This window comes from Hydra vulgaris, chromosome 07 (genome assembly GCF_038396675.1).
Source record: "Hydra vulgaris chromosome 07, alternate assembly HydraT2T_AEP".
NCBI classification, from domain to species: Eukaryota; Metazoa; Cnidaria; class Hydrozoa; order Anthoathecata; family Hydridae; genus Hydra; species Hydra vulgaris.
The window spans coordinates 38,536,052-38,563,503 of record NC_088926.1 but is presented as its reverse complement, the minus strand read 5'-3'; the positions used below and the strand labels follow the sequence as shown (position 1 = coordinate 38,563,503).

The window sequence follows — 27,452 nt, the reverse complement described above, 5'->3', positions numbered from 1 at the left end:
AGAAAAAAAATAAAAAAAATTTATTCCAGATTTATCTAGATTTTATCACAAGTTTAATTAATAATGGTTTGGATGTAATAGTTTTGTTTCTGGATTTCGCCAAAGCGTTTGATTCAGTTGATCACGAAAGATTATTGTTGAAATTGAATGCTCTTGGTTTAAAATCAAAACTACTCGACTGGTGCCAGGGATTTTTAAAGAACAGACTTCAAAGTGTGGTGATTGGAAATAATAAGTCAGAATGGGAAGAGGTCGTGAGTGGAGTACCACAAGGATCAGTGCTAGGACCACTTTTATTTGCAGTGTATAATAATGATATCTCCAACAAAATAAAATCAAGCTGTAAACTATTTGCTGACGACATGAAAATTAAAGATTTCATGTCGTCAGCAAATAGTTAGCAATAAAAAACGATAATAATTTTATTGAACTTCAACAAGGTATAGACTTATTAATGAAATGGTCGAATGAGTGGTTGATGAAATTTAACCAGCAAAAATTTAAGGTAATGATAATAGGAAATAACTAGCACAAAGTTTTAATGAATAACACAGCTTTAGCCTACAAAAGCATGGAAAAGGATTTAGGAGTGTACATTTTAGATGATTTGGAATGGTGAAACTCTTGTTTATAGCCTTAGTACGTACACATTTGGAATACGCAGTTCCCATCTGAAATCCTTATCGGCAGTATGTTAAAGATAAACTATAGAGTGTGCAACAAATAGCTTCTAGAATTAAAAGTTTGAAAGTCACGGTAGAAAATTTGATCGGTTCATTTTAAGTTACGGCTGCGGATATAAATGGTTGATTTTGAAATTTACATTGTACGTGTAGCATTGTGGTATCTCATTGGTTCCTCTTCCAAGATGATCCGAGTTCGAGCCCTTTCCTTGGAAAAATGTTTTTAAATGTTTTTAGGCTATTTTTTATTGAAAGTTACTATTATTGTTGTATATTGAAAGTTACATTGATTTTTACTATTTACATACATCGACTGATATAGGGGTAGGCGCAGTAAGTGTACATACATCCGCTGATTTAGGGATAAGCGCAGTGAGTGTACATACATCGACTGATTTAGGGATAGGATATTTAGATAAATAATGGAGATAATAGATAAATAAAAGATAGAGAACTATTAGCTTTAAATAAAGTGACCAAACTTAAAACAAGAAAAGAAGGAGATTTTACTTTATGAACAATAAAGCAAAATCGAAAACAGCTAGTTTGACCAAACTTTCAATACCAACTCATAAGTTCAGTCACTATATACATTCCAATCAACACATCGCAAAACTACAGGTTTAACATTTCATTAACACATCGCAATATCACAACATCGCAATATCACAAATTCAGTATCCGAATAGCACATCGCTATAACATATCACAAAATCAAAAACATCAAAAATTATGAAAACTAGTTTTCTGATGTTATTTTATAACAAAATTATGACACAAAATCGCTTAACTCAATTTTCAAATAAGTTTTTTTTTATAAACAACTTAGATAAAAAAGCAAAAATCAAAAATTATTTTTAGCAAACAATTTTATTTAGACCTTAAGTTTACTATCAATAAACTTTAATAATACTTTCAGAGTTTGCGTATTGGAAGATTTAATATTTTTAAATTTTTATATTCAAACAAATTCAGCGTGGTGCAATTAAATTTATTTTTACACCTTATCTTATTTCACTGCGCTGTAAGTATATAAGAATTACAACAACAAAAATGTTGAGCATCTTCTACTTATCGTAGAGACCTTTTTTTTCAAAACATGATCCGCCTAACATTTTATATAAATGCGATAAGCTACTAGATTACTTGGATTACAAAAATAATATATATATATATATATTATATATATATAATAATGCTGTACACTTAAAGAGTGATGAATCCAAACTACTTAGAGTTTGTAACTGTAACACCTGTAACACCTGTAACACACAAACATACAAACATAATAAAAGTTAGTATTTAAAATGTTCATCAAATTTGTTTTTGAACTGGTTGATACTAACTGCGTCTATTGTTTCTTGTTTAAGATTGTTCCAGTTGTTTTATATTTTCTGTATACTGCCTTCTCAGTAGATAAAAAATTAAAGCAACATGTTAACGACGCTATCAGTTTGAGGAACAATATTTGATTATCATAAACACAGATTAAAATTTTTTAGTTACTTCTGCAGGGAAATTTTTGTTGTTTAATAATGACAAAATTTGGAAAATAAAATTGAGCAGTTTCTTTGAGGTTATTATATTCAAATTTCGCTTTTATACAACCTCGATGTAACTCTGAATTTGTGTGACCCAATCTTACTAACCATATAGCAAATCTAACAATTAGAGTTGCCAAAATACCGGATAATTATAATACTGGTTCTCGGTATTCAAAATAGCTCAATACCGGTATAAACCGTTATTGCGCGGTATTTATAAAAAACGTTTAGCCAAATTCTTAAAAATCTATATGAAAAGAAAAAAGAAAATAAAAATAGAAAATTTACACATTTTTCTTTTTCTATTTTATTTTATTTTACCTGTGAAATATATATTTTATTTTATCTGTGAAAAAAAAACCTAAAAAAAATTTTTTGTAAACTTTTTTGTAAGAATATATTTTTTTCAATATTATTAAAAATTTAAATAAAAAAAATTAATTTTATAAAAATATATATTTTTTTCCATAGTAAATGCTATCAGCCAACTTTCCCCGTGAAAATTTTGCCAACTTACCCCAAAAGCCTTTTTTCAATAAACAGTCTGTAGATCCTGAAAAACGGCAACTTTGAAAAAAAAGTCTGACTGAATATAGTAAAGCAATTGTGACTGGAACTTTTGCAATTTTGGAACTTTTGCACCTTAGAGTTAATAATATGGAGTTTATGCATGTAAGACCATTTTATAAATCTTTTATAAGCTCTACGATAACGGAAAAGATGGGTATGTTAATTTTTTTTGCTCTACAGAAAAGATGGGTATGTAAATTTTTTTTGCTTCTACCATTATCTAAAAAAATATTGAAGTAAATAAGGAATAATTATATAAAGGATTGCTGTGGAATAAATAAAATTTTTAGAAATGATTGGTGGGGAATAAATTAAATTTTTAGAAATAGTTGGTTTGGTGAAGTGTTTTATGGGTCCGGAAAAAAAATTAATTTGCTACTTTATGTAAACTGCTAGTTTATGTAAACAGCAAGACTACAAGACCAAATATATAGGTTTTCAATCAGAAATCTGAACATCTATTTGCACTCAATGCTAATATAACATTAAAAAACCATCCCTATGTCTCAATCTGTACATAGAATGATATAGTTTCTCAGAAACAAAAAAAAAATGCACGAGTTGATCTAACCTTCTTGGCAAAAAAAAGCTATGGATACAGCTAATTATTTGTTTATGACATCTGATATGTACCTCTTTGGCAAAAAAAAAAAAAAAAAAAAAAAAAAAGAATAAAAAAGAGTGAAGGCCAAAAGGTTTCAAAAAGCAAAAAAATTGGTAAAGAAATTTCAATATTGTTTATAATAACAATTCAAAGTTTTCTTTTTCTTTTTTTTTTATATTTACGACACAATTTAATAATTTTTAATTAGTAAATAACTAACCTAGGAAGACCTATATCATGAACTAAAATGTTATACTTGAATTTTAAGAAAAAAACGTCTTTTTTCATAGCCACAAGATGTTAAAAACATCTATTAGAATAGAACGTTGAGGAACTTTGTTAGAAACCAAAGCAAAGAATCAGATAATAGCAGATTTGTTTTTATTGATTTGTTTTCAATTTGTTTATATTTAATGATATTGTTTATAATTAAGTCGTGTTTGTGATATAGTTTGTAAAATTCTATAAAACATTGGTGTTTATTGTTTTTTGAATATAATTATCCAGACTTATGTAGTTTTCCGGATTAGTCCGGATGAACCGAGTCAGGAAAATTGTAAAAATGTTCATAAGGTTCCCAACAAAAAATGAAAATTATTTATAAAAGAACGTGAAAATTGAGTTTGAAAAGACCATCCATTTAAAATATTGTGCTAAAAAGACATTTCTAGATTTAGAATTGGATTCCAACATCGATGATTGAATAAAGATGAAAGAAAAAAATTCAGAATGATATCTGATCTAGTAGTACTTTTGATTTTCGTTAAAGCAGCAGTGGAAGCACTTTGTCTACGAGACGTAGCTTTAATTTCCGCTGACATCGCATTAGAGTTCATGTTGACAAAAATAAAACAACAATAATCTGAAATTGAAAAATAATTGTATGATGCCTTAAGTCACCGAATCAAAGAAAGGAGAACACAACTTAGTAGCCATTTTAGTACCACTTAGCTTAGTTTATTATCATAATTGCCAAGTTATTTCTTCAAAAATACCAGAATTGCTTGTACCAAATACATGTAACAAAAATAAAAAAAATCATGACAAACCCGATAAAGCGTTTAGACTCGGCAGATATGTAGCTGTACTATAGAATAATAGCTGCAGACTTAAGTAGTAATAGCGATGTTCAGTTGAACCAGACTTTATCAAGCCACAAATGTGGTAATAACGTCAAAACAATTCGTGAAAAATTAAATAAAGTTATGGAAAAAGAAATGGCAGCAATACGAAAACAACCTATATACATACCTTTTGTAAAATTTCTACTGCAAAATCTAGGGTTTTTACAAGCTGTGTTTCCAATCCTGATTAGATATGAACTTGGAGTAATAAGTATCTACTAGAGACTGCTTGAGAACATTGAACAATCATGGATCTAATCCCGCTCATTGAGGCCAATGAAATTTCTTGTAATGATCATTAGGCCTGCAGTCCCATTAGCAAAAGAAACATAAAGACTTTGTGTATCCACCAAGCAAGAAGGCAATCATCTTGAAATCACATCTACAAAGATCCCACTTGAATTCAAAATAATTTTGACAAGAAGTTCTTTGACATTTTCATAGTCTTCTGTTCAGTGTGAAAAAGGCAAAGATGGACATTGGGTAGAAAAGATAAGTTCTAAAAGCCAAAAAGAAATGTTATTTGAAAGTGGTAGTATAAAAGGTACTTTCAATAAATATGATATTTATAAGGCCAAGAAGTGTGGAGTTCAAACGACCATTCTTCGCTGCTGGGTTTTTATGTTCAGAAAATTGAACACGATTATGCGATGAAATGATTGACTGAGTTATTTATGGTGGTATTTTCAAAAATAAATATAACTTGCGTATACTCATATATATTTATATTATTTTTAATCATACTGTGTTATTATTTTAAGGTATTGCTTTATAATTTACTTGGGTTCGTTAATGAATGAAATATTTTAGTTTATACATCAGTAAATTAATCGTTTACATATCAGTAAATTAATCATTTTAAAGTTTTTGATGAGTAGTTCTTCTCACGCTTCATCTCCTACAATTACGTTTTTACATATTCAATCCAGGGGGCAAATTTCTTAATTCCGAAATCCCGCGATTTTTGCCATCCCAATACTTTAAGTACTTTACGAAGCGAGCCCTCTACCACTACCGCATATGAACATTTAGCCAATTGTTCTTCCTTTTTTTGTTGTTGATATTTTTAAATAATTTTGATATTTTATGTGGGAAAGCGAAGAAAAGTTTTACAAAAAATTCAAGATACTTCAATTTTTTTTTATTGTTTGCGGATGAATCCAATCTGTTCTCATTAAGATAAAAAAAACCTTTCTTTAAAGATCTCATCATTAATAAAAAGATTTTATCTTTAAAGATTTTTATAAAGATAAAAAAAACCTTCAAAGTAGTTAAAATAGAAAAATTCATTCGGTTACTTACGGCTGGACAACAGTGCACAACTTACACTATCACACTCTACAACTCAATAATAACTACATTATCTTGAACCAGGCAGTGTACGCTTGGTAACTTGATTTTGATATTTAAAAATATTATTTTAAAGATAAAAAGTTATTTTATAAACAGTAAACTTTTTGTGCACAAAAAAAAATTATTTAGAGTCTTGTTCGATCAATTTTATGGCTGTCGCTAATGTTAATCAATTTAATTGTATATTGGTTGAAATAAGATTTTAAAAATTAAAAAAAAAGTCTCATTATTTTAAATTAAATCTTTTTTAAGGATTCAACAATGCAACTATATCTAATGATGATGAGATTCTTGCCACGGATTCAATGTTTCTAAAAATAAAAACCATGAATAATTTAAACATAGAAAAAGAATTTGTTTTTGTATTTTAAAACAATAGTTATATAATAAGTATACTCATGCGATTTAATAGTTGTTTAAAAACTATAACTTTCGAATTAAACACATGACTTCATACTAAGTGGTATGACTTCAGAACTATGCTTATTGTGCTTCAGAACTATGACTATTGTACTTCAGACTGTAAAAAGATCTAAAAATGTTATGAAACGTTCAACTATAAATTACGTTATGAAACGTTATACTGCTGAATTAATTAACTCTTATTGCTTTCTAAAAAACCCCATTTTATATCATTCATTTTGCACATTTTACTAAAATATTTTTGTCATCATTAAAGAACACATAAATACCGTTTTTATTGCTAGAACCTGTGTACAGATAAAATATTACTTTTTTTAGAGATTTATCGTTTTTGTCATAACTTTTGTTCTAGAGTTCTAGCCTTTAGCATGTTTTATGTCAGTTTAAACTGAGCAAATTGAAAGTGATTTTTTTATGAGAAACTTTAAAAAAAAACTCTCAAATTCAATCTAACTTTTGACTGGTTTCAGCTGAAATTTCCCAAATTAAACAATGTGGCAAACTTTTAACAATATTACAATTGGGAAAAACAACCTTATAAAGAATGTACCCAAATCTTTTGATTTGCTAAAAATGAATGTAACAGGTGACAGAGACATAATATTGTATTTTTTGCTTTGGATAAACAGATTTATAGATGATTATATAACAATAGTATATGTAATTACAGTGCATAGTAATATCTAAAGTTTTTATATAAAGTTTCATTTATAACATACAAACATCTGAAAATTTTAAAAGCAAATCTGTAGAACTTATATAAAAAACTTTTTGTATGTAGTTTTTTGTAAAAAAAAAAAAAAAAAGGTCTTTGTAAAAATATATAACAGTGAGTAATAGTTGTCCTGAAGTATTATAAGTAATATGTAAAAGCTTCAGTGGGATTATGGTAGATCTTGAGGGTCCTCAGTAAGCTTTGAGTTAAGGAGGGAGGGGGGGAGAGAGGGGGATTAGCACGTAAAATTCGCATGGTTGCGTTTTGTGCGATGTTTGAGCGGATGTACTGTTGAAAGTACATGAGACACCCAAAAAATAATCGAGGATATGGTTGAATTGTTCCTGAAGTGTCTACAAAAATATAAAGAAAGCCATTGCAATGAAATCTGCCCGAGGCATAAAAGTAGGCATAACTACTGCCCGAGGCATAAAAGTAGGCATAAAATCAATAAAATCGACCCATTTTGCTAAATTCGCATTTAGTGCGGTACCATGTTTGTTTAATGTAAATTGCTTAATCTTATTTGTTTAGGTTGTATCTCATACCAGTCAAAATGAATGTTTGGAACAATATTTTAGCAGAAATGAATGCTAATGATTTCAACAAATAATCTACAATATTTAGTTAATTTAAAACTAGCCACGTGTTGACTCATATAAATCACACTGGGTCAAGTCACCTACTAGTAGTTAGGTCTATCGAGAGACGCGATGGTCCGACTTGTTGTATTAAAAACTGGCATTATGCTGCGAGCCTCTAAACAGAATAGTATAAAACCATCGCAAGCCGATTGTCCACATAGAGCCAGCGATGTCTCCATAACAATCTTTATGCACCGTTCAACTAATTGAGTGTGACACGGATATCTATCAAACTCAACAGCGAGTCTCCATGAGTTGCTACAAATAGTAGCAAATAAATATCAGCTTCTGTTATGTTCATAGTCAGGGGTGGTTCTGTTACTGCTGTATCTTTCCAGTCAATGAGATCGAAATATTCAACAGCATCAAAGTTTAGTTTCAGAACTGGCAGAGAGTAGACGATTTTTCCAGTTGTGCTTTGAGAACTTGACGTAAGCCTAACTCACGGATATTTTTCTTACATCGCTGATCATTGACAACAACACATTTTCGGGGTGTTCGAAGTACCCATTACATTGAAGTACAGGGTCTATAATGTCTAGCTACTCTTAAGTTAGGTAACCTGACAACTGAATTGTGCTAAAAAAGATATCTTGCACCATCTTTACATGGCGGATGCATTACTACCTTAATTTGATCAAATAAAACAACTGGCAATGTCTGGCAGTTTGCTAGCGCTTTACTAATTGGTGCTCTGAACGCTCTTGGACCTGACGTTGATTTTTCAATGTTACTATTTACGATGAAGCTAGCAATAAAATTTCTAATATCTTTTGCTGTAGATCCCTTTGGTGTAACATAGCCAAGATACAATGATCCTGGTTCTTGAATTAAAGATATGTGTTCCTCGGTAACAATACAACGGTAAAACTTTGAACCTTTGTTATTGTTGTTCATAGTTTTGTTCTTTCTACCATCAAAATAAATGCACTATTTTTGAGTCTTGAGATGGTTTCATTTCAATACGCTTCCTTTTACCTTCTTGGCGTATTTTGCTGGGATCTATAACACTGGATGAATTGTTTTCTGTTACAATACAATAATCCTCTAGCAATGGGATAGCTATTGCTGCTGCGGACCGGTCAGAAATACCATATCTGACTAAAGTACATGAGAATATTGGAAGTTTTCAAAGCAATACTGATTTTACATTACTCGAAGGAGTAACTGGTGACCAAATGATCATAAAGTATACCAGCCTCAATTGATGTTTTGTTTTCAGAGCAATCATCGTGAATCTGACCAGCAATGTTGTGGTCACCAGAAAAAGTACCGTCACCAAACTCATCACGATCATGGTCATGTAAGTTTTGAATATTAATTGTAGATGAGGGTTTACCTGGCTTATGCTTTAGCAGTCCCATTGTATGCATTTCTTTGGCTTTTCAAAATGACTACATGGCAATCTTCTTTGTAGCAAGTTTATCAACGCCACCAATGACCATTAATTGTAGAGTTCTTTGATTATGCAGAAATGTCTGCTCTGCAGAAGGCGCATTACGATTCTTGTCACAGGAACATTCTTCAAAAATGCATTTGCAGGCTGAAATATCGAAAAGCCTACTTCTTACATTGTTTCTGAAAGTATCGATAGCCACTTCGCTGTTTTTATGCTCTATATTTTTCATAAGCTTCATGAATTTGTTGTGATAGGAGCGAATCATCTGTAAAATTTGAGTATGCGAGACAACAGTTATTGAGGCTTTTAACAAAACTCATTCAATGTTTTGTGCGACCTTCTCCAATATAAATGCAACATTCGGCTCTTATGTAGCTGTTGGTTTCATCCAACGTTTGATCAGAGTGTAGTATAGCATAACATATTCGATGTCGGGCATATCCTTTGGCATACCAAATACACTACAAGCCACCATCTTTCTATTATTCCGCACTATTGCCATTTTGTACTTTTTATAACTAGAGATATTCTGAAACTCTTTTGTACACAAACAATGCATTAACATTACGCTATAATGCAGGTCAAACTTTTATTTCACTTTCACGTAATTCAAATCCACAACATAGTCACATTGATATAGCTATAACTCTATTTTATAAAAACTATTTGTGAATGATAAATGAATCAGTAAAAATAGAATATTTTCTGAATATTCAGAATATCCAGAATACTATTCTGGCTACTCTAAAAATTAAATATTATTTCATTAATTTTCTTCCAAACAATAATGTAAATAAAGAGTTGATATTAAACAGAAGATTTAGTTTCATATCTTTGAGAAACAAATAAGAATAACAACAAAGCATTTGAACAATAACATTACTAAATACAATAGTATTACTAAATGCAAATTTAGCAAAATCAGTTTATTTTTATTGATTTTATGCCTACTTTGATGAATTATGCCTCAGGCAGTTTTCATTGCAATGGCTTTTGGTCTGTAATTGTAGAATCTCCAGGATCAACTCTACCATATCCTACATTATCATTTGGATGTCTCATGTACATAATAGAAACATGCAAATTTTACGTGCCGACCCGAACTCAAAGCTTACTGAGGACCCTCAAGATCTATCACCCACTAATCCCACTTAAACTTTTACACATTACTTATAATATGTCAGGACAACTTTTCCTCGCTATTATGTAATTTTACAAAGACAAAAAAAAATTCATTGCACCCTAATAACCATCTAGGCTATATATTAAAACATTCCAGAAAACACTTTACATTAAAATTATATTCCGGAAATACCAATTTAAATCCAGAATTTTTTTGAATCTTCTCGAATTTTTTGTGCAGGTAATGACTGAAAAAGTTTAAAAACTAGTATGCTGCAAAAATATATATTTAAATATACATTTACTGGAAAACTTTTTGAAAATATAATATAACACTAAAAGTTGAAAGAATATCTGAACTTCGAGATATATTTGGAAAAAAAATAATCCTTGAGTTCACATTTATTCAGGTTGCAGTTATGTGTTAGGTTAACCACATATATTTGTAAAACAGCTTAGTAATGATTTTTTTTTTTCACTTTAAAAGACATGACTTAAAACACATTAATTTGCTTTCAGAAAAGTAATTCAAGTTTGGAATATGGAGAGTAAATTTCAAAATAGTATTTGAAGTTATTATCTTCCTTGCTGTTTTTAGAAAAATAGGAACAATTTTAACTATTAGAAAAATATCTGAAATATATCTAAAATACATCTTTGATTAAATAAGTCTAAAAAAGCTACATAAAAAACTACATAAAAATAAAAACTACATAAAAAACATTTATATTTCTTTATAAATATATTAGAAATAATTTATTAATGTATATAATAAATGTATATATTAAGGTGGTATCCTGGCATTATTATGGAAAAAAAATGAAAAATTTGAAATGATATTTAGACAATTGAACCTTGTAGAAATCAATAGTAAATATCTTTTATTAAAATAATACCACAAAAGATTTTTGTGTTTGTGATTTTTGATGATTTAGATGAGTAGTGTACATGATTTTTAATTTTAAAATTGATTTTTCTCAAATTTTTTTTTTTATGAGTAGCTGCTGTAGAAAAACAATAACTCAATAAAAAATCATTATTTTAAATAAAAATTTTTAGGATATGTTCATTAAGTGTTTAGTACCTGAACCTAAAAAAATAATAATAATAATTAAACTTCACCTAAAATTACCCTATCAAATGAGTGTTTTATCGTTAAAAACAGTTTTTTAAACTATTAAGTCTGCCATTTTAGATCATTCAACTTTTTTTTAATATTTTTGGTTCAGGCGAAAGTTACACTAGTATATTAGCATTTTGAAAAATTTATATCTTTAATATTGATGTAATCTTAAGATATTTATGTTTTCGAGATGTTAGTTTTTGACTTTTTTTTTTGCTGAGTCAGCATTTTTTTTTTTAATTGAAAATCTTTTTGCAATATGTTTTAGATTTATATGTTAATATTTCGTCAAAGGTATTTATTATCAGTAAAGTATGAGAAAATAAAAATAATGCCAGGATACCACCTTAATGCATATAATAAATGTATATATATTTTTGTATATATATTAACTAGTATTTATTAAAGTACTTACTTGAGTTCTTTCTCATTTCATCTAAACAAATTAAAATTATAAAATTAATGAACAATTAGTGACATAGTAAAGTTGTTATTTTTTGACTTATTTTTATAAAACTTTAAATTCAAGATTCATTAAAACAAAGAATATTATTATGAAGAAAAACTTCATATTCTATTTTCAATAAAAGTTTTTCTTTTTAATAAAAAAAAAAACTCGTAATTCAGAGAATGTCAACTTTTTGGCTTCGATTCTCATGAGTTAACAAAAAAAAAAAAATGATGCAAATTATACTTGACAAATCTTCACAATTCTTACTCTGTTTTCACAATAAGCATTTTAACATGCTATAAACATAAAATAAAAATTGTTGAGCTTTTTAGAGTATAGCAAAAAAAGACATTTTAATTATGAACAAACAAGAGCGATACTATACAAGTATATTATATAGTATGTTATTTTATATTTTGATTTAATATAACATTGATACAATTATTTGTATTAACATGAATACAAAGTTTATCAATATAGTAAGTCATTAGAAATAAGAAGTTTTGGGTGAACATGTAACAGTAAATGACCAATAGGCATCACAATATAATTGCTTATAAATAATTGTTTATATATCAAAGACTGCAAATATCTAGGGAATTTGTTTAAAATTGCAAATATATAAAATATTTGTATATAATTGCTATATAAACTTCTAGGGAATTTATATGTAAATTATGTGGAATTTCACAAAGAGATATTAGCATTTAAAGTTACCCATGAATTACATCACGCCCTGGGGTAAGTGGTTTTATGACAACTCAAACAAGACTTTGAGTTACTGAGACTTTGTTACTGAAGAGTTACAATGTTGTGACAAGAGGGAGAAAGGGATCAAAAATTGAGTGAAGTAATTTATTGACCACCCCTTTACGCATAACAGATTATTTTTTAATGTGAAACTACATATCTACATAAACACTAGTATAAAACACATGAATCTAGTATAAAAAAATGCGATTCACATGCTTTTACTAAATTCACTTTTTACTGTACTTATCTTTCCAAGACCCATGATTTATTAGTGTTAAGAAGGCTACTTAATGTTTTTTTTTTAATTATTTTAAATTAAATCTAATTTATCTAGTATAAATCAGTCATAAAAACACAACAGTATATGGTGATATTGTTTTTTATTATTGTCATAATTTCTTGCTACTGGTTTTATTCTATACCTCTATACTATTGAATATTATTGTCATATTTGAGCGAGCTTTTCTAATATCCTTTTATTGTTAATTTTTTACCATTTTTTTAATATGAACTTTAACAGTTTTTAATCTTATCTTAATTATGGAACTTTAATTGTTGTTAATATTAAAGTTTATTTACACTATTTAAAAAATCATTGAGTAACATTATATATATATTTTTTAAATCAAATACTCTGTAAGATAAAATTTTCTACAAAAATAATTTTAAAAATAGGGGGGGGGGCTGCAGTAGCTCGAATTATAACAGAATTAATTAACATTAATAACAAAGCAACACATACCAGTCACAGGAATTTTCCAATATAAGTAAAGCACAAATGATGCAGATAAGTAGCACAGAGAACATTTCTGAACCACAGGTACTTTTAAGAGTTTGTAAAGAGAAACTATTTGTGGCATAAGTGGAGGAGGAGCCATTTTATAATATTTAACCTAAAATTAAATTTTAAACTATAAATATAAATGGGAAAGCAGAAAAGTATCTAATATTAACTGCTTAAAAAATGATTAGGGTCAATAAATAACTAACAAAAACTCATTTTAAGGATTAAATTTGAAATTACGACTTTCTGATAAATGTCGAAAAGTATTTATTTCCAAATTTAATTCTCTCATGAGCTATTTCGATTTTTCTTTTGAGATTTTTAATACATTCATTTTTTTACAAGGTTTATTCTCTTTCGATAGTTATTCGAAATATTCATTTTCGAATTAATTTCAGTTCGGCTGTTTTCGATACTTTTACTAAACCCCTAAAATATACATCCCTATATCTATCAATTTGTCATAAAAATTCTTATGAAAAAAAAGTATTATAGAAACATAAACTTATATTTCTTGCATTATTTTATTTATTAACACTAATTATTGAAAAAAAAAAATTTTTTTTTGATGAAAGTATTATTTAAACAACTTGCAATACTACTATGATTGTCTCTTAATAAATACCTTAATCACAATGAATCAAAAACAAAAATTTGAATCTTAAAACAATTCAATGTTTTTGAAATTTTATCTATTTAATTTCCCCAAACAAGTATTTTCCCCAAACAAGAAAAAACAAAATGGAAAACTATTAGATTAAATGGAATGTTAAACTAAAAATTAATCAAAATTAAAGATTTTATACAAATATATAAATAATGTGTTATATGCAATATATAAGAAATAATATTATATAATATAATATAACAAATATTTTTTTATTATACAATATTATACATTTTTTTAAGACTGATGAAATAAACTTTTGCTCATCACGTTCTGCCTTAAAAAACGTCTTTATAAATGGTAGCAAAATTACAAAGAAAGAGAAACTCTAGAAATAAAATTATTTCAGACTTCTTATACTTTGCAAAAAAATCAACAACAAAAAAAGACTCTGTGTGTGAGTATAGTGAAAGATTTTTTGGTACTGAAGAAAATTTCAAAACTAATATGCAGAACACGAAAAAAACTTAGCTTTTGTTCATATAAACTGTAAAAGTTTTGGAGAAATAGATTTATAGATAGTTATATAACATATATTTATATATATATATATATATATATATATATATATATATATATATATATATATATATATATATTTATAGATAGTTATATAACAATACAATATTTCATTACTAATCATATTAATATTTAAAATTTTTATAACTATAACATAATGCATATTGTATTTATTGTTATATCTTATATATATTATACTTCATCCCTTCATCTTCTAGGATTAACTCATGTTTTTCTTGGAAATCATATATCAAATCAATTGCAAAATTAGTATCTAAGTTTGATTCTCTTTATAGTGCTTCCCACTTTTACTCCAGATTCTATTCTTTATCTCTATAAATCTGGAATCCGTCCTTGTATGGAATAATGTTGCCATATCTGTGGCGGATCTTTAAATGATGCCCTTTCTCTTTTAGACAAGGTGCAAAAACACATTGTAAATATAGTTGGACCTGCTCTTGCAGCAAACCTCCAACCATTGACACATCATCATAATGTTGCTTCTCTTTCTCTTTTCTATACTATAATGGACACTGCTCTAAATATACTAAATAATATTAATCATATAATTATAACCAGCCCCTATCAACTTAAATGCAAATTTGACAGCTATCTAAACTTTCAATTCTTCAACAATGTCGAAGACGAAAGTATGATGTGTAAAACTCATCAGTTCTTCCATCAATCTCAAAAAATCACTTTCACTTCAAAACAATGACAACAAAATACTAAACTCAAGCAACTAAGATTCTAGGGTAACAAGTTCTTTTAACACTAATAAAAAAGACGAGGCCACAATCAAAATACAAAACAGTACAAAAACAAAACAAACAAAATAAAGAAGTCAACAACAAGGTCTGTATATATATACCCTATATTTGACACTTGCATATACCAATTATGGTGAAAAATGGCTCTAAACAATTTTTGTGTTTAAAGTTGACAAAAAGAAGTAAACATTCTGTAAAAACTATTAAAATAAGTGAGCTAACCACAAAAACGCAACTTAATAGACTAAAACAGGCGACATGTAAACGACGCACCCCTATGAAATACTAATAATCATGACTACTACTATCCCAATCCTTCCTGTCAAATAATGAATATATATTTCGTTGTGTTAATCTCTTATATTGGTTCAAAGCATGTACGTTAAACTCCATTTATCACTTAGGGTAAATTGATGTAATTACACTCTAATTAAATTAATTAATTAATTTTGATAGGTCAGTAAAATATTATTTTCGACAAAACGTGTTTTAAACTTACAGGAGTGCACTGTTTACATGTCCGCCCTAAAACATTGTTAGTTTTTTGATTCAGAGTTCTTGTTTCTCAAATGTAATAAAAATATTTAGCTTATTTTACTACCTGTATACAAATACGCAGATCCAAGTTGAACCATAATTAAACAACATTTTAAATATTGTTAAAGTTAGTTCTTTTTTAACAAAACCCTGTACAACTTATCTTATCATTAAGTGGAACCTTATTACCACTTTTTCTACGTAACAGCAGTATGCCATATTATTTTAACTTTTTTTTTTATTTTAACTATGTAATTTAAGTTTTGATAACTTAATTTTAAAATGATATCAATCTAGTAACTAAAAATATTGAAAATATTAAACTCATCAGAAGTATTTTAATTCTTTTGTTTTCATTCGAACCATAAATAAAAAAAATTATAAATGAAGAAAATTTATATTAAATAAAGATTTCACTCTACTAGAAATTAAATAATAAACTATGTTTATATAAAAACTCTATAAAAAAATTAAACACACATTCACCCATTCGTTTCTCAAATCGTAAGTTAAAAAAATAAAGATTAAATTCCATTTTATTTTTAACCTACTAACGACAATACCAAGTTTTAATTTACTAACCACAGTAAGTACCTCGTTAACAAGACGAACTTACGCAATAGTCTGCTCGTCAAGAGTAATCGAATTAAGCCTCCTTTACAAACACTGAATGCTGCAAAAAGTTATATTATATTCTTTTAAAGAAAGTTCGGCCATTTCGGATAACCGCGGACCTCAGCCAACCCTCTTTTCGGTATTTCAGCAAACAAGTACTTTTTATAATGGCTGGCAGAAAAATTGCAATAAAGGCAGTTGACTGGGCAAAGCTTGGTGCCTCGATTCCTAAAGCTCTTTCTGCAGATTTTAACGGTTTTCGTGTAAAACACGAAGAAATTCGTGGAAGGTTTGTTTTGTAAACTCTTGTAATTACTAGATAATATTTATATTAAAGTTTTCAATAGTTGCCCCTAGTTTTATCAGACCAATCTGTTCTAATTTTTAAGAGCTTTGTCAGACAACCCCTACATACCTATAACCAACATTATTTTTAATAGCCATGTTAATGGTAATAATAAGGTAAAGACATAACAACTAGAACCAGTCGCTGTGAAGTTAAATAACAGTACAAATTGCATTTAACAGCCTAGTTCTAGATAGTTTTTGTTTTTGTTTTAATAAATAAGTTTTGTTTTAATAAATTTTTTCAACTTGTTTTTTAATATATTTATTGAATCAGCTACTTGTGTATTAGACATTGAATCATTCTGTAAATTTACAATACATTTTTGAAAAAAAGTCTCTGTACAATAGGTATTTAGATTAAAATTTTTAAACTGATCAAATTCTAGGTATTATATATCATTAAAACAATAAACTCAATATTTCAAAATTGAAAATAATTATCAAAATCAAATAATTCCCAAAAAAGTTATGATGTTTTAAGTATCGTCTTTTGGATATATGGATTTGTCAAAGAAACTGTGGTCAAAGTTAAGTTTTTTTTTATAAACTAAAATTAATATAACTTTGTCAATTCTTATCTTAATGTTTATAACTTAGTATCAAAAGGTAGATGTTCAGGGGTTATCTTTTTCCGGATATGTTTGGAATTCCGGATATATCTGGAATTCCGGATATTTTTCTAAACTTTTAGTTTTTCATACACACAAGTTAACATGTATATTTTTGTAATATATTTATTTTTTAAGCTTTTTCACTCATCACTCACACAAAAGTTTTAAAAAAATTTGAAAATACTTTAAAAGCAAAATCAAGAGTAAAATTAGGGAAAATATATTATGGATTTTTTCCAGATATTTTACCCAAACTATTTTCGGATTTTTAAAATATGACCTGGATGATCTATGGACATAAACTACCATCTTATCCACCAAAAAATTCATATTTTACTATAAAAGAGCATCTTTTTGGAGAAATGGTAATTTTTATATACAAAAAGTTATTGCAATTTTCTTTTAGACCGCCGCCAATTATGAAAAGTGTACTTTAAGGTTATGGTGGATATCAAGATGGTGGTTTAACTTACCCTATAATCAAAAATATTTCATTCATATAAAAGTTTGTATATATATTCAAGAAAATAATTCTATCATCAAAAATGAAATTCATATTTACTACTTTACAATATATACTAGTGGGGCGCAGTCATATCTCTGGAAAAGGGTATCCTTCCCCTATGTCCTCCCTTTCCCTCAACCCCCCCCCCCCCCAAATCCTGGTGAACTTTTCTAACCTAATAAAAAAATTTTTTTTAATAAAACATATTTTAAAATAACACTTTAATCAATTTGTGTCTCAGCTTTTAGTTAATGATTAAGATAATAAATAAACAAAACTACATAATAATCATTTTTAACAATAGATACAACGTGAATGTAAGTCAGAGTCGTCTATCAAAAAATTTTCTTTTGAGAAATTATTATATATATATAATCCTACTTATGGGTGTAGATGTAGACATATTTAAATATATATTAAAAAAAAAAAAATTAGCAAAAAAAAACACTGTTTTAAGAGTTTAGAATTTAAAATCTAAAAATTTATATTTTTATACCATTTACCATGATTGTATATATACAAGTCATTAATGTTAATGAAGTTTAAAAAATTTTTATTTTTTATAATAGTTTTTTTTTTGTTTTTTTTGTTTTTTTGTTATTCACCTCCTCAAGGCCAAGAAGGCCGCTACAGATGAGGAGGCTACTTACTAGTGGTTATAACCCTCTCTCAACTCTCTAACGCCGAAACACGAACCTGACGAACAAGGCCGCTGCGCGGAGAACAAGTTGAGCGCGGTACTACCAGGGACGTGGTGGGGATCGAACTCTGAACCTCTCGCTTATGAAGTGAGCGCTTTACCACTACACCACTACCGCTTGATTTATTACTGTGTTATTACTTTTATAAAGCACTTATAACTTTTAAAGTTCATTCTTTGTTCAAACAGCATTAGTAATTCCAAACTTTAATTAAAATAGATAAGCATCTAAAAAATATAAACTGGATATTTAAATATTATTAAAACATTGCGAACTTTTACAAATACTTAAACAACTTTATAAAAAGTACTTTATAAAATGTTTGGCATTATAAAAAATGTTACTAATAGTCTGTAAAAACGCGTGTTAATTTTAAAATCAACCAATAAAAAGTTTTGATTAGTTGATTTGAAAATTAACATACGTTGTTATGGACCATTAGTAAGGTTTTTCATAATGCTAAACTTTTTATACAGTGTACGTTTTTATAAAGTTGTTAAAGTTCCTTAATAAGTTTTAAATATTTGAATATCCGCTCTATTTTTCTAGATTCTTTTCTACTTCAATTAAAATAAAGTTTTATAAATAAACACACTCTTATATGTAACAAACTGTCTGGTTGTCCTGCCGGGCTACTGACAGACATTTTAAATTTCAGTTGCCCTTGGAGAAAATGTGTCGTCCCGTCCTGTATCAGTGGTATACCCAAGGGTACACCACTGATATATACAGGGGCTATTCTAGACCAATTTCAATAGCGTTGGCCGTATTTAGGTGCCAATTTGTGTGCCACCCAAATTTAAATTTGAGGACCTTTTTTTTTACAGCTTTTTTTTCACAGTTTTACGTCAAATATTGTTTTTTTCTCAAAAAAAAAAATTTTCTGCCAAAGTGCCGTATGGAGGGAATGCCGCCGCCTAAATTTTTTTCCTAGAATAGGTCCTGATAAATACAGAAATCAGTTGTAAAATATCCTGTTTTATAGAGGGCAATTCAAACATGTTCGAATTCCAATTCAAACATGTTCGAATTCCAATTCAAACAGGTTCGAATGTTCAAATTTTTGTCATTTTTTAAGAGGTTCAAGTTTGAACTTTTTTTTTCTAAAAGTTCAAACATGTATATATATCAAATCTAAATTCTTAATCATTATTTTTTAACAGTTAAACCAAAACCTTTTTTAGACAGTTTTTGTGTCACTTTTTTAGACAGTTTTGGTTACTATTAATTTTTTTGTGCAATACTTTTTTCAAAGGCAACACTTTTAAAGTTTAAGTAACAAAGGAATATGTAACAAATGATTTAGAACGTTACTTTTAAAATTTAAAATTAAAATAGTTATGTTACATATTTTTAATTGTTAAAGAAATCCTGTGGTAATACTCATTAAATAGATTGTTAAAATTCTGAATTAAAAAAAAAAAGATGCGTTAAATGATGAGTTAAATGTCATATGAAAATATATAGCGTTGACGAGCTAATAAAAGTTTTAGTTGTACGAAATAAAAAATATGGATAAGTTTAAAGATGTAAGCACAACTAGAACATCTGAGGCATGGGGGATATTTTAAATTTTCCAAATAATTACAGAATTCAAAGTGTATACTCTGTAAAATTATTCTCAAAACATCTGGCTCAACAATAACAGCTATTACAAGGCATTTAAAAACAAAACACAAAATTGAAATTCTTAAATGCAATAACTCTGCGCCCGAGGCTGCAGCAAACATTCCTGCTGTCAAAATACTGCAAATTAAAAGTTTTTTCAAAGATGACCTTAAAACTCTACCTGAAATTTTGAGTCGACTAACAGCTATTGATGGAATCAGGTTTCATACCATTGCTAAAGGTGAAACTTTGCGATCAGCATTTTGTGCCAAGGGATACCAAATAACTCAAAGTCTTCAAACCGTTCGCAATCTTGTTATTAAGTACTTCACGTTAGTCAAGAAACAAGTTATAAGTTCTTTGAAAATGAAACTTAAAGAGAAACGTAAATTTAGTCTTACACTTGATAAGTATACTTCAGTAAAAACAGAAGGTATATGAACTTAATTCTACATCATTATGAAGAATTTCAATCGCTCAGAATGATAAGAATCCAAGGTACAATGCCAGCAACAGAAGCTATTAAATTGATCATTATCACTGCTTAATTCATTTGATTTAAATTTGGACAAAGATAATGTAGCTTCTGTTACTGATGCAGGCATTCACAGGAATGGCGTGTGATCACATTCTATAACTGACCACGCTAATAAATTTTTTCTTTATAATTTGACCACAGCTGTTTTAATTTTTAACAATTTAAATGCCATAAAAAATCATTTTCTTATGAATAACAGTTGACCGTTCTTTTCTAAAGATTTTATTTTACATGAAGGCTTAAAATAAAACAAAATGCTAATTATAATGTTCGTTTAAAATAAACGCATTTTGTGTAAATTGAATATGTAAATTTTTTTTAGTGGGCATGCATTTTTTATGATAAACTTAAACATTTGAAACTATTTTTCCATGTTTCTCCAAAAAAAAATTCATAAAATTACTTTTTAAAATACTTTAAATTGTGAATAAGTTTAATTAAAACCTTCCCATTGCAATGAAATGATTTAATTGCTTTATTTTTTTGTTTCTATTTTTACAAAGAATTGTTTAAAAGGTATTTTTTTTAAACTTGACTTACTAATGAAATGATTAAATATTACTATTTTAAAAAGACTAAGTTATTATTAAATATATATATATATATTTTTTTTCAAAAACTTTTTCAGAAAAAATTTTTTGTTACAATTTAAAAATATTATATTTATTTCATTTCAATAATTTAATTTTATATTTTAAATAAACAACAATTTAAATGAAATTTGTTTATTTATTAAACAATCATCAGAAATACTTTGTTAAAGCATTTTATGTAACTTTAATAAAATGTTTTAAAATATAAGTTTTAAAGTAATTTATTTCAACTGCAATTAAAAACGTAACAAAAAGTAAATTTCGCCTTGAGTTATATATATCTATATATTTAAAGCTTATATACTTTCTTTTTTGTGAGAAATTGTTTTCTTTTTAAGTTTTTTTTAAGTTAATTTTTTTCATAGATTCAAGACTTAAAAAAAAAAAGACTTGAAAACGCTGAGCTAAACTGTTTAGCTTAGCTTCTTCTTTTTTTCAACTGCATGCCATTCCTGTCCAAGCCTGCTGATGGAGCTAGCTTAATGAAAAAAATTGGTCATGACACTAAACCTGAACATCAAATGTGTTACAACTTATCAATACAACCCCATCACACATAGATGAATTGTAACACATTTGATGTTCATAACCTGAACATCAAATGTGTTACAATTCATCTATGTGTGATTGATGTGCTTTTTATAAAAAATATAGTTGATGCACATGGTTCTGATAATAACCCCGTTGATGGTGATATAGAAGCTGTAGATTATGATCAAGGTTATAGTGATGATGAAGATGGGACTGAAGTTGGTGATGATATTCAAACTGTTCATGAAGTTAGTGAAGATTTTATTCCATTATTTACAAAGCTCTTCAAACAATTCCTCTTACATTCGTAGATGCTGAGAGAGCTTTTTCTAGTCTTAAAATTTTTGCTACTAAAATAAGAAGTTCTTTAAAAAAAGGAAACTTTAGATGCGTTAACTTTTTTGAAGCAAACTATGAAGAGTACTCATTGATGTTATTTACTTTTGTCCTAATTAATGATAATACGCATACTTTTTTTTTTTTTATTATTAATTCACCTCCCCAGGCCAAGAAGGCCACTACAGATGAGGAGGATACTTGTGATTATAACCCTCTCTCAACTCTATAACTCCGAAACACGAACCTTGACGAACAAGGCCGCTGCGCAAAGAAACAAGTTGAGCGCGGTACTACCAGGGACGTGGTGGGAATCAAACTCGGAACCTCTCGTTTATGAAGCGAACGCTCTACGACTACACCACTACCGCATTGGTATTACTTTGGTCTGATTTAACATAACTAAAATAAAGTTCAAACATTTAGGTTCGAACTATTATGCACAAAAGACGCTAGCTTTTTAGAGCAGTGCCCATTATAGCGTTTATAGAAATGATAAAAGAGAAGCAACATTATGACAATGTGATAATGGTCGGAAGTTGGCTGCAAGAGCAGGTCCAACTATGTTTACAATGCATTTTTGCACCTTGTCTAAAGGAGTAAGGGCATCATTGGAAGATCCGGTGATTTAAAGCGTTCAAAAATTGAGTGACATAATTTATCAATAACTCTTATCTAGAATTTAAAATAGATTAGTAGTGCAACTTTTTTTTTTTTCCTTTAAAATTTTTCAAGATAAAACTATTAATTATAATAGTTGCAATAGATTTTCCATTTGTAACCATATTTTAATATTTATTGTATTATTAGTTCGAACTTTTACTTGTTTTAAGGGAAAAAGTTGTTGAGATTTTTCTGGAAAAAAATTTTGAACTTAAAAAAAAATCATTTTTAAGTCTTTAAACTCTATTCAAAATTGTAGAAATAAATTAACTTATTAAATTTAGTATATTATATAATCAATAGAAATAACAATAATTTATTTTATAAATGATAAATAATTAATTTAAATAATAATTATTAAATAAATAATAATATAAATATGAAATAACAATAATAATTAATAATTTCTCGATAGACACTTATATTTTTATCTGTATTCAGTTGCTTATATAATTATACTAATATCATATTAAATCAGGTTATATTTCAAAAGATTTTTTCAAAGTCAAAAAAGTCTGGATTTTGTATTATGTTTTTAGAAAATATTTGCGTTAATTATCTTTTTTTTTTTTTTTAGAAAATCGATTTTTCGGTAATGGTTTTTAAACAAAATATTTTTTATTAAAATTCTTTTTTTATATTTAGATTACTTTTGTTACCAGAAAAACCAACACCGATTGATTGGAGTTACTATCAGAAAAATGTTAAAAACCAGGCCCTTGTAAAAAAGTTTCATGATGCTGTAAGCTAATCTTTCTTTTTTGTACCAGTGACTTTTCTATATGATTTCAGTGACTTTTCTATATAGAAAAATAACTGCTTTAAAGATAAATGCTGCAATAATGCAATAAAAGCTGGAATGAAGTTTTTAACAGTAAAGTTAAATAAAGTTGTCTGTTCACTTATAACTAAATTAAAATGCAACGTAAAATTCTTAAATTAGTTTGTATTTTTATTTAAAATTTTAATCAGTAATTTTTCATTTGATTGCTTTAATACCCTTTTCTTCTATTTTATTGTATTGGCAAGTAAAATACACTTTAAGAATGTAGTTCCCTGTATGAGATATTAGCAGGAAACTTTGTCACCAGTCTCTTATAAAAGAAAAGACATGTATGAACCTTGAATGATATGAGTTGTTATTCTAATGATTCCATTTAGTGTTTTGTTTTTATCCGGAATATAATATTTTTTTATAGTTTTTGCTTATTTATTATTTTTTTCTTTTTTACATTTATTATCATTATTAAATTATTAATATTGTATCAGTCAGATATTTATATTTATAATATTATGTCTTTTATATTTTACAATTATGTCAATCATAGTATTCGAAAGTTGTTGTTCCTCGACCAGTTGATACCGAATCTAAAAACATTGAAAACAAAAAAAAAGAATTTGTATGTTTTTTTACTTTTTCAACTTTTTACTAATGACTTAAAAATTTTTATGATTTTGAATGTATGTTTTATTATTTATTTTATTTTCTGAATTTTTATTTATTTTTATCAAGTTTATTAAGTTTGTCTAAGTTAATTATAAATTATTTTTGTTTTATTTTTAGTTATTTAAATAAATAAAAGTTGTATTAGTATGACAATTAATTTACTATTTTTAATTTTATTTTTTTAATTTTTTTTAGGACATTGAGGCAATGAAAGCAAATGAAGAAACTACTGCTGCTATTGCACAACTACAAGCTGAAGTTAGTACTATCTAATTTTTTTATTTTTTTTAACATCATCTCTGCTATAATCATTCTATGCCTTTAATGCTCTAGTCCAATTTTTAAACATTAAAAACAGCATGCTTTTGTATTCGCTCAAATTTAGCATTTTAGTCATAACCCCTCAAAATATATTAATAAAAACAATATGGATTAAAGAAAATATTGAATTGATGTGATATAGTCTTAGTAGTAGGATTCGCTGATGCTTTGCAAAAATATTAGGTAAGCTCTAGTTTAGCTGCTGCACTTAACTTGAGGTGTACTTGAGTTTGAGACATGTAAAACAGATGCTAAAGTGCAGCTCACTATCTAACTTGAGTTTCTACTGTCGGGAATGACATTAGAAATACCTGATGATCCTACTGAAGGAAAAACTGACAGTAAAAGCTCAAATTAAATAAGTGTTTTTGTATTTTTATATATGTATAAATATGTGTGTGTATATATACAGTGCTGTGCAAAAGTCATTATAACAGTAATATTTTTAAGGTTTTTTTCTATTTTCTTGTAGCGTTACAAATAAAAACGACTGAAAACAATTGATTTGGATTATTTTTTTTATTGCAACTGTTCATACATTTTAAAATTACACAGTTTATTAATACTTTGTCTGCCCACCCCTTGATTTGATGACAGACTTGATCCTACGGGGCATAGAGCTAATCAAGTTCTGAACAGTAGCTGGTGAAATATCATTCCATATGTTCTGTAAATGGGCCCAAAGTGCATCCTTATTGCTAGGGTTTGCTCCTTGCAAGTGTTTAAACATTATTTCCCACAGGTGCTCTATGGGGTTGAGGTCTGGACTCTGGGCTGGCCAGTTCAGTACCCATATATCATGATCCTCCAGATATGCAGTCACAAGCCTTGCTTTATGGCAAGGAGCATTGTCCTGTTGGAACAGGAACTCTTCTCCATTGCCAAAAAGCAAATTGGCTGATGGCAGCATACAGTTCTCGAGGACCCTGACATACTGGTGTTGATTCATGGTATCCTCACACCTGTACAACTGGCCAACCCCTGCCCAGGACATGCAACCCCAAACCATTATGGAACCTCCCCCGTGCTTAACTGTTGGAACAATGCACTGTGGGATGAACTTTTCCCTGGCTTTCCTTCTTACATAAGCCCTTTTACCCCCACAAAACATCTGGAATGAGCTTTCATCGCTCCACAACACCCTTTTCCACTCCTCAACACCCCAGAATTCAACAGACCAAAAATTCCATTTTTGTAACATGATATTAAAAAACAATTTTGAGGGCTAAAAAAACCAAAATCTCATGCTTTCCACATAAATCCATAAGTAAAATACTATAAAACTGCATAAAATGTCATTAAATTACAATTACTAAACTAAACAATAGTTTAGAAATAAATTTTAACATACCTGCTAAATCGCCAAAAATTGAACATTCACCGATCGCCACGAGAAAACCCGATAAAAATGGATAAATATTAATAAAATAATACAAAATGTGTTTAAAAACAAAGTCAGCTGCTGAAGCAACCATTTAAATAAATAGTTAAGAAGTATTCGCCAGATGGCAGGACCCTATGGCGTTTTAAATGCACTGTAAGCTTGTTTTCGACGCTGTTATAATGACTTTTGCACAGTATATATATATATATATATATATATATATATATATATATATATATATATATATATATATATATATATATATATATATATATATAAAATTCTAGATCGAACAGATTGAAAATTCAAAACCTTTTGAAGAAATGACGGTAAGGATAATGTTATTTTAAATGGTTTTAGTATTTTTGTTTTATCAATCTTTTATTAACTTTACGAAACATTTGATGCGTTACGTATGTTTAAGTATTTTTATATTTTTTTTAGCCTGAAGAATACGTAGAAAAGCATCCTGACATAGCAAAAAAAACTCTCGCTGAGATGAAAGAAATGGGATTCCGTTAGAAATTTTTATTGAAATGCTTTTTAAAAGTATTTCTTCAAAATTCTAAATATATGAAATAGTCAATTCACATTTTTATTAGAAATAATTAAAAGGCTTGTAATGTTTAGGAAAATAAATAATTTGTAAAAATGTTTTTCGTATCAAAACTTTTTGCCTTATAGACCAGCGTTGATCCAACTTTTTTGACTCTAGAGCTTCATTTAAATACATGAGCCGAAGAGTCGTAATAAATTAAATTAAAGAAATTTTTGATTTCAAAATATTTTGAAGTTTATTTGTGCTGGCAAAACATTTGTTGTATTTTTATACCATATTATTTAATACATTAGAAATTTAGATTTTTATGGAACAAAAATTATTAAAAAAAAATTTCTTAAAAAAAACTACGGTAGCGTTTTAAAGTATTTTACTACTAGTTTTTTTGGTTAAAAAAAAGTATAAATATAAGGTGGAGATTTATTTTTTATTAAATGTACATTCGTGTCATCCTACTAAGGACCGGTAAAGTCGATTAATTTATGAGTCGAATTTAGATGAAATACGAATTTATATCATATGCATATACCGAATTTAACTAAAAAGCAAGTTTGGACTTCTAAGCCGAATTTGGATTTTAAAAACACATTTAATTAAAAGAAGTTTTATAAAAAAAAATTTTTTAGCACCTGACTTTAATCTCGAGACCTACCTCTCTTGTTACAACCCTCTCTCAACTCAAAACACTTTTCGGTGTTGAAAGAGGGTTGTAACCATTAGAAACAGGTTGATATACATCAAACATATAATATATTTTATAATTCTTCTTCTTTATAAATTGAAAAAAAACTTTATAGATTTTGAATTTAACTGAAAGCTAAATGAAATTTTGAAATAGTTAACGAATTTAAGCCGAATTTCTATTTCAACTTCGCCTTTCAGTAAACTTCGTAATCCGAATATTTGC

The 27,452-nt window shown here is 27.8% G+C and overlaps 1 protein-coding gene and 1 long non-coding RNA gene across 2 annotated transcripts; one reads left to right on the top strand and one right to left on the bottom strand.

The window, feature by feature from the left end:
* Positions 1–6,104: 6,104 nt before the first annotated feature.
* LOC101237903 (uncharacterized) lies at positions 6,105–16,515 on the bottom strand. Its single transcript, XR_010639709.1, has 4 exons — positions 16,380–16,515; positions 13,251–13,401; positions 11,720–11,740; positions 6,105–6,189 (listed from the first exon to the last, which is right to left on the bottom strand). It is a non-coding gene; the product is annotated as an uncharacterized LOC101237903 (long non-coding RNA).
* On the top strand, positions 16,486–26,655 carry LOC100215977 (ATP synthase subunit d, mitochondrial). Its single transcript, XM_065801837.1, has 6 exons — positions 16,486–16,689; positions 23,480–23,576; positions 24,163–24,234; positions 24,477–24,539; positions 26,274–26,315; positions 26,431–26,655. The coding sequence occupies exons 1-6, from the start codon at positions 16,568–16,570 to the stop codon at positions 26,506–26,508; spliced, it is 474 nt and encodes a 157-aa protein (XP_065657909.1). The 5' UTR covers positions 16,486–16,567; the 3' UTR covers positions 26,509–26,655.
* Positions 26,656–27,452: the final 797 nt, after the last annotated feature.

What these genes read in the sequence shown, in the direction of transcription:
- LOC100215977 (XM_065801837.1), top strand. Translation starts at nt 16,568, where the DNA reads ATGGCTGGCAGAAAAATTGCAATAAAGGCAGTTGACTGGGCAAAGCTT. An exon ending in CACGAAGAAATTCGTGGAAG is followed by an intron (nt 16,690 to 23,479) that starts GTTTGTTTTGTA and finishes TTTTATATTTAG; the next exon opens with ATTACTTTTGTTACCAGAAA. An exon ending in TTGCACAACTACAAGCTGAA is followed by an intron (nt 24,540 to 26,273) that starts GTTAGTACTATC and finishes ATAAAATTCTAG; the next exon opens with ATCGAACAGATTGAAAATTC.